General features: G+C 34.0%; 2 protein-coding genes across 2 annotated transcripts in view; both read left to right on the forward strand.

Annotated features, from left to right (window-relative positions):
* The window catches only part of LOC112026094 (probable RNA-binding protein ARP1), a 5,932-nt gene extending 3,634 nt beyond the window's left edge, over positions 1–2,298 (forward strand). The window contains exon 4 of the mRNA XM_065767502.1: positions 1,835–2,298. Within this exon, the coding sequence (XP_065623574.1) occupies positions 1,835–1,921 (87 nt within the window). The 3' untranslated portion in view covers positions 1,922–2,298. The remainder of the gene's footprint in view (positions 1–1,834) is intronic.
* A 2,941-nt stretch (positions 2,299–5,239) lies between these two features.
* Positions 5,240–6,380, forward strand: LOC112026081 (protein TRANSPARENT TESTA 1). The gene is made up of 2 exons (XM_065767517.1): positions 5,240–5,632; positions 5,931–6,380. Exons 1-2 carry the CDS (start codon positions 5,240–5,242, stop codon positions 6,378–6,380), a joined length of 843 nt encoding a protein of 280 aa, XP_065623589.1.

Here is a 6,380-nt window from a genome sequence, read left to right on the forward strand (position 1 = left end):
GATGTAGACTATATATAGGGGGCCACATGGGTGGAATAAAAAAACCCAACCCATGTGAATGAGCTGTCTAGACTTATTCTATGACCCATTACATGGGTCAATGGAAAAGTAATGACAGCAGAGGCTCGTGTAAACTAATAGTGACTGCATGTGGTTTCAGTATCATAGATGATGGTTGTTTCTGAAGATACAGTCAATAGGTCGATGAAAAGCGGTCCACACTGCATGTTGGGGACTGTCATCCCTTTTAAGTACACTTTGATCTTATTGAAAATAAAAATATAGCATAAGAAGGGGGCAAGAGATTATGTTGTTGCGTCATTATATACTTCACTAGTTAACATGCATGAAATTGTGATTTGGTGGGAATGAGTACAACTGATCAAATTATGTAAAAAATAAAATAAAAATCCTATTTTTTTTTTCTTCAATATTGCCACTTTATATATGTTCTACAGTAACAATCTCTCATAAATCTTTTATTTCTCCCCCTCCCCCCCTCCCCCCTTTTTTTATAATTCAAACACATGACATCTTGCATTGATAGAACATTAAAAAAGAAGGAAATATTAAGAGTTGGACAAAACTTTTTATTTAGAAAATTTTTGCATCCTAAATTAACCAACATATATATATATATATATATTCATGCATGGCTGTGGTTGAGTTGTCATTTCTTAAATGTGTACAGCAAAATCCTATTAATAATAGCCTAATCTTTATTGGAGCATTCTCATTGGTTATGCATTATCAGTAAAAATGCAAAATATATAACATTATTAACCAAAAATGCACAAAAAAAAATCCACATTCGGTGATTTAAAATGCAAAAAGGTTTTCAACTTACTATAGTACTTTTGAAAATATACACAACCATTATAGTAAGATATAAAAATATTTTATTTTATTCTTTTTCTCTTCTCATGTCTCACTTTCTCGTGCTTCTCTCTTCCTCTATAACATTAAAGTAGAATTATTTTAATGTGATGTTTTGTAAATTTTTTTTTGGTTAAAAAGAAGAGATGTAGGATGGATTGTTAAAGTTGTTAAATAAAATAGAAAAATTGAATTTTTGTCAAGATAAAGTGCAATTTTTTTTTTTTTTACACAAACTGATATAAATACTCTAAGAAGCATGAAATACTAACTTTTCCTAAGTAAGCAATAGAACACATCACTGTTTAGTTCGAGTTATTATGGACCCCCCTTACTTAAGAACAACTTCTTCTCTCTCTTTTTATTTTTTTCAACACTTTAGAACAACTCCAATACTTCATGCAGCAGTGCCCGCGGCCATTGCTTACAATGTTCATAGAAAAAAGAGAGGGGAAAAAGAAAAACAAGAGAAGCGTAGTAATAAACAAATTGTACCGAATTTATGTGGTGTTTTGCCTGGGCATTACGTACCATTATCATTATTTGAGAGGTGTCCTTGCCATGCAATATGAAAAATGGAGTTTCTATGCATATTATATTAGAAAAAACATTCTTTGTACGTAAAAATTGTGTATTCACTAGATCACTATGAGCACGGGTCGAACGACTAAAATGGTCCCACTATATATGACTCCAATATGATTAAAACAGTACTTCTGCGTATCAAAATAACACAATCCATGAACCTACTTATATAGCTGGAAATTAAGTAGAGTTTCAAACCTCAAAATTAAAATAACAGTGGTAGTGAAAAGTAATAACACATATCATAAAGAGTTTGCAGCTAGAAATTTTGATGCTTAATTTGGCTAGAAATAGTGCTAAACTGTTAAAACTTTAGACTCTCTCTCTGCCCCAGACTATTGCAAGTGCTAATAACAATTTTTGACTGTGATGGTGTGCTTCAGATTCACAGACGCCACAGCAAAATACCTCCACAGAAACAGAAGCTGCAGTTGTTACTTCAGATAGTCCAAATACCTAAAAGAAGAACTTACCAATATATACATGGCTTGGTTATAAGTTTCAATTGTATAACCTTGACAAATTTATGTCAATCAACTCTCTTTTCATTTCTGAAATTCTCAACAGTTTATATAATTCTTTGGTTCAATCAAAGCTGTAACATAAGAACTGCTTCGACAGACTACCTTTGTTCTTCTCAGCTATGGCAGGAAAAGATGGACTATCAACTACCTATGGAGATTTTTTGCCCCAAAAAATAATTCTTCTATTTTTTTTATAGGTTTTTATTTTATTTATTTATTCTTCAAGTATAACAGCTTAACATCATTCACAAAATGTATGAACAAGAGGGCAGTCAGCCCCTCTTAAGAAATTTTGAATTTTAAACGTGCCCCATCTATGAATTTTTTTTTTCCTCTTTGTTAAAGGGAAATTCTATGTGGAATTTACATGGAATTTATGCTACAAATCATTACACTGTCAAGCATTCTCAATTTCAGGCCTTTCTTTTTTGGTTTGAAATTGCACCAAACCAACAATCCAACGAGCCAGGAGTCTCCAATATTTCGTACTACGTTACAGCCTGATGAAAACGAATGAGACCTCTGGTGGCGGTGCACACGAAAAGCCAGTGTCTAACCATACGCACAAAGAATATGAGATAATTTTTTGTTGATGCGCCAATCGGTCTCAACGGGGGCTCATATATAACTACACTTCATTATGGCCATGCAAAGAATAATGCCTATGCATTACTCCATTTGGATGTTGCAAACCTTGTGGAGTAACACCTCAGATGTTACTTCATTTAATCTTGGCATGCCTAACTAATAGTTGCTCATAACCATTAGCATCTCCCACCCCAACACAATGGGCATGTAACCGGCCATGTATCTCTCAATATATCCTCTCTAATGTTCATACTAGCAAATAGACCGTGCAACCATCGAGCACCTTCACACTAAAATTTTGGTAGCATTACTGTGTGTGTGTATATATATATATATATTAAAATCTTCCCAAAAAGACTAGCATAAATAATAACATCTAAAGAGTCTAATTATATCCTAGACTTATTGGTTTCTCAAAAAAAAAAAAAATCCTAGACTTATTGATCACATTAGGTATATAAGTATCCTTTATTCCTCTCAAGGTCAATACTCAAAGCAATGTTTGACCACTCAAAGATATGGCGATGTACTCACAATTAACTCATCATCGTCATAGAATGCGGGCCATAACCTGCATCAACACAAGATAGTTGTCAAAACTTCATGCGCTATTCATCTTGACCATTTCTTGTCCAGAGGTCAGGCTTATTGAACTAAAAAAGAAATAAGTTTTCCCTTTACTGGTCTCCACAAATTATACAACATTGTATTCTTAATTTGCCTTCACATTAAACATTCAATGTGTCAATAAGTTTGATATATATATATATATATATATTTGCATCCTTTTCAAGCTTACACCTTTAGTATTTGTTTGGATCTGTGTCCATATTTACTGCGTTTACGTTTTGAGCTTTTTTTTTTTTTTTTTTATTTTGCCGTAAAGTTTGACTTTTCCACTCATGTACTATTCACACATTTCAGATTTTCTCTAATAGAGTGCACTGTTTAGCACTGTTTACGTACTGTTAATGGGACCTACAAGTATAAAAAAATATTAAAAATGGATCCCACGATACTATTTACACTTTAAAAATTATTTTGTTATAGTGTTTTTAGTTTTTAGTTTTCAATAAAATAAGTTGTATCCAAACAGACCCTTAGTCAAATCTTTGTCTACCATTATCCTTTTTCAAAAAAATATAAATAAAGAGATTCTTTTAATTTGAAATATATCCATTTTATATCTAAATTAAATATTACAGATTTAAAAATGTTCAAACTATTATGTCATTCAAAATTGTAAATGACATGACAATATATACAATGTTAGATTTAGAAAATAAAATTTGAATCATGATCCAACTCAAAGAGTGATAGGACTGAATTAAATTTTGAGTAAAGTTGGAAAGTTTAATTTATAATTTAACCTAAAAAAGTTGTAGAAATAAGTTATAACTTTTTTCCTTTTCAAAATGACAAAATGGCTAAAAGAAAAGGATCTTTATCGTGGATCTCTCTTGCTCCTGTTTTGTTCCCTTCATTTCGTCAGAAATATGCAAATAATTTTTTTGTTTAGAATTTTAGTTGATAGCCATAATCCTTGCTCGTCAAAAATATGCAAATAATTTTTTTGGTTTAGAATTTTAGTTGATAGCCGTAATCCTTGGCTTAAGAGAGAGAGAGAGAGAGAGAGAGAGAGAGAGAGATTTAAAATATTTATTAGTTTTATTGAAAATGTGGATGAAATTCTAAATAAGAAGTGGTAGAAACAAGATATGCCAATATAAACATATCTTTTAAACCAAAATTTTGTCCTGAATGTTCAAATTTGGACAAAGTTTCAGACGGGGTCATAGCTAGTAAATACTAAATGGCTCTTTCTAGTTAATGGAAAGAATTGAAGGAAGACTATTATGAACCCGTTGGCTGCCCCATAGCTATTTAGGTTAGAGCCGGTGGGATTGAGACTGCAAGTTAATTTTGTAGTTTAGCAAGACTGTTTATCATTACCTACCTGCGACCACAGCAATGACTCGATTTATGCTCAATGCATTAGCTGGTTATGATCTCATTGGCCAAGCCAATATACAAGTGAAGTGAGTCACATCCTTGTAACCTTGTACTGCAGTGATTTCTTCAAATAACGTAGAGAATGCTAATAAAACTGCGGGGAATATTACTTTTAATTTCTGAATTAAGGTAGGAATAGGATAAAAAAGTATATAGAAGAATTAACGTATACAGAAGATACATTAATTTATGAATGGTACATGCACGTTCCAACACAGAAATCCATCTATTTCACCCTGCAATATGCAATCTAGCGTAGATACACAGTTTATTGTAGTTAATGTGAACACTGGTGTGACTGTTGAGAGCAAAGCAGACTAAATTGTACGTTGCCAAATACTCTAAACTATCTGTGGTACAATTCTTGCTAAATTCAGAAGCCATGGGCCACCGGAATTATGATATTTTGCTTCAATACCAAAAACAGATAACCAGTACAGTCAGGAGAGAATTATGACCCCCACAACAATGGTTCTTTTCGTTCAACCCCAACATTAATCTCCAGCCACCCTCTCTCTCTCTTTCTCTCATGAGCTTTGAATTACATCATCTTTCAAGCAAGGCTACAATCTCACTAACTATAATAAGACCCTCTTTGCATTTGAAACACACTCAACCCTTTATGCTATCTAGTATACTATTGCGCTTATATCATGAAGCCCCTTGAAATTTCATTAAGCATTAATCCATTAGCTTCTTCTTCTTCTTCAGATCATACAGATACTGAGCCTCTCAATCTTTTCCCAAGCATGGACCAGAATTCTCTTGATCCACATTCATCGCTAAGCAATCTACCTAGCTGGCCCACTGTATCAATGGAAGAAAACCCTAAAGCATGCAGTGATGATAATGAGGATGTCACCGTGGCCTTAAACATTGGCCTTCCTAATCATTCGAGTGGTTCCATTGATGCAAATACAATGGAAACAGCAAACATAGCAGCTAATAATTATTGGATACCTACTCCCGAACAAATACATATTGGTTTCACCCATTTTTCTTGCCATGTCTGCCTCAAAACCTTCAACCGCTACAACAATCTTCAGGTGCAATTTTTATTTAGTTTAAAAGCTAGATCTTCAGGTACAATTCTTCTAATTTCCTCAAAAAAATTTCAACTTTTATCATCTTTTTCATATATATATATATATATATATATATTTTTCCATTCAATGGCTTTCTCAAAAAAAAAAAAACTTTTACCTGTATTGAACCAGATCTTAATCCGTAATTCAAGTACCTCTTGTGGTGCTTGGACATTGGGGTTTGAACCCCATCAACCCCATAAAGCTAGTGACAGATTTGAGCTTTTTCTTATAAAACTAATATAGATTTTCATGGTAGATGCACCTATGGGGGCATGGATCGCAGTATCGAAGAGGGGCAGATTCGCTGAGGGGAAGTCAGCCACAGCCCATGTTAGGCATTCCGTGTTATTGTTGTGCTGAAGGGTGCAAGAACAACATAAGCCACCCGAGAGCAAAGCCTCTAAAAGATTTCCGAACTTTGCAAACCCATTACAAGAGGAAGCACGGAATGAAGCCCTTTGCATGTCGCAAGTGTGGGAAGCTCTTGGCTGTGAAAGGTGACTGGCGAACCCACGAGAAGAATTGTGGAAAGCGCTGGCTTTGTGTTTGCAGTTCTGACTTCAAGCATAAGAGATCTCTCAGAGACCACATTAAAGCATTTGGTTCTGGTCACAGCCCATGCCCTCCTATATTTGAGGGTTTTGATGAGGTACTCAAGGACACCTTCCCCTTTTATCTTTGTCTAGTATTGCTAGGGCACGCTTAA

This window comes from Quercus suber, unplaced genomic scaffold (assembly GCF_002906115.3).
Source record: "Quercus suber isolate HL8 unplaced genomic scaffold, Cork oak 2.0 scaffold_25, whole genome shotgun sequence".
NCBI classification, from domain to species: domain Eukaryota; kingdom Viridiplantae; phylum Streptophyta; class Magnoliopsida; order Fagales; family Fagaceae; genus Quercus; species Quercus suber.

What these genes read in the sequence shown, in the direction of transcription:
- LOC112026081 (XM_065767517.1), top strand. Translation starts at nt 5,240, where the DNA reads ATGAAGCCCCTTGAAATTTCATTAAGCATTAATCCATTAGCTTCTTCT. An exon ending in ACCGCTACAACAATCTTCAG is followed by an intron (nt 5,633 to 5,930) that starts GTGCAATTTTTA and finishes TTTTCATGGTAG; the next exon opens with ATGCACCTATGGGGGCATGG.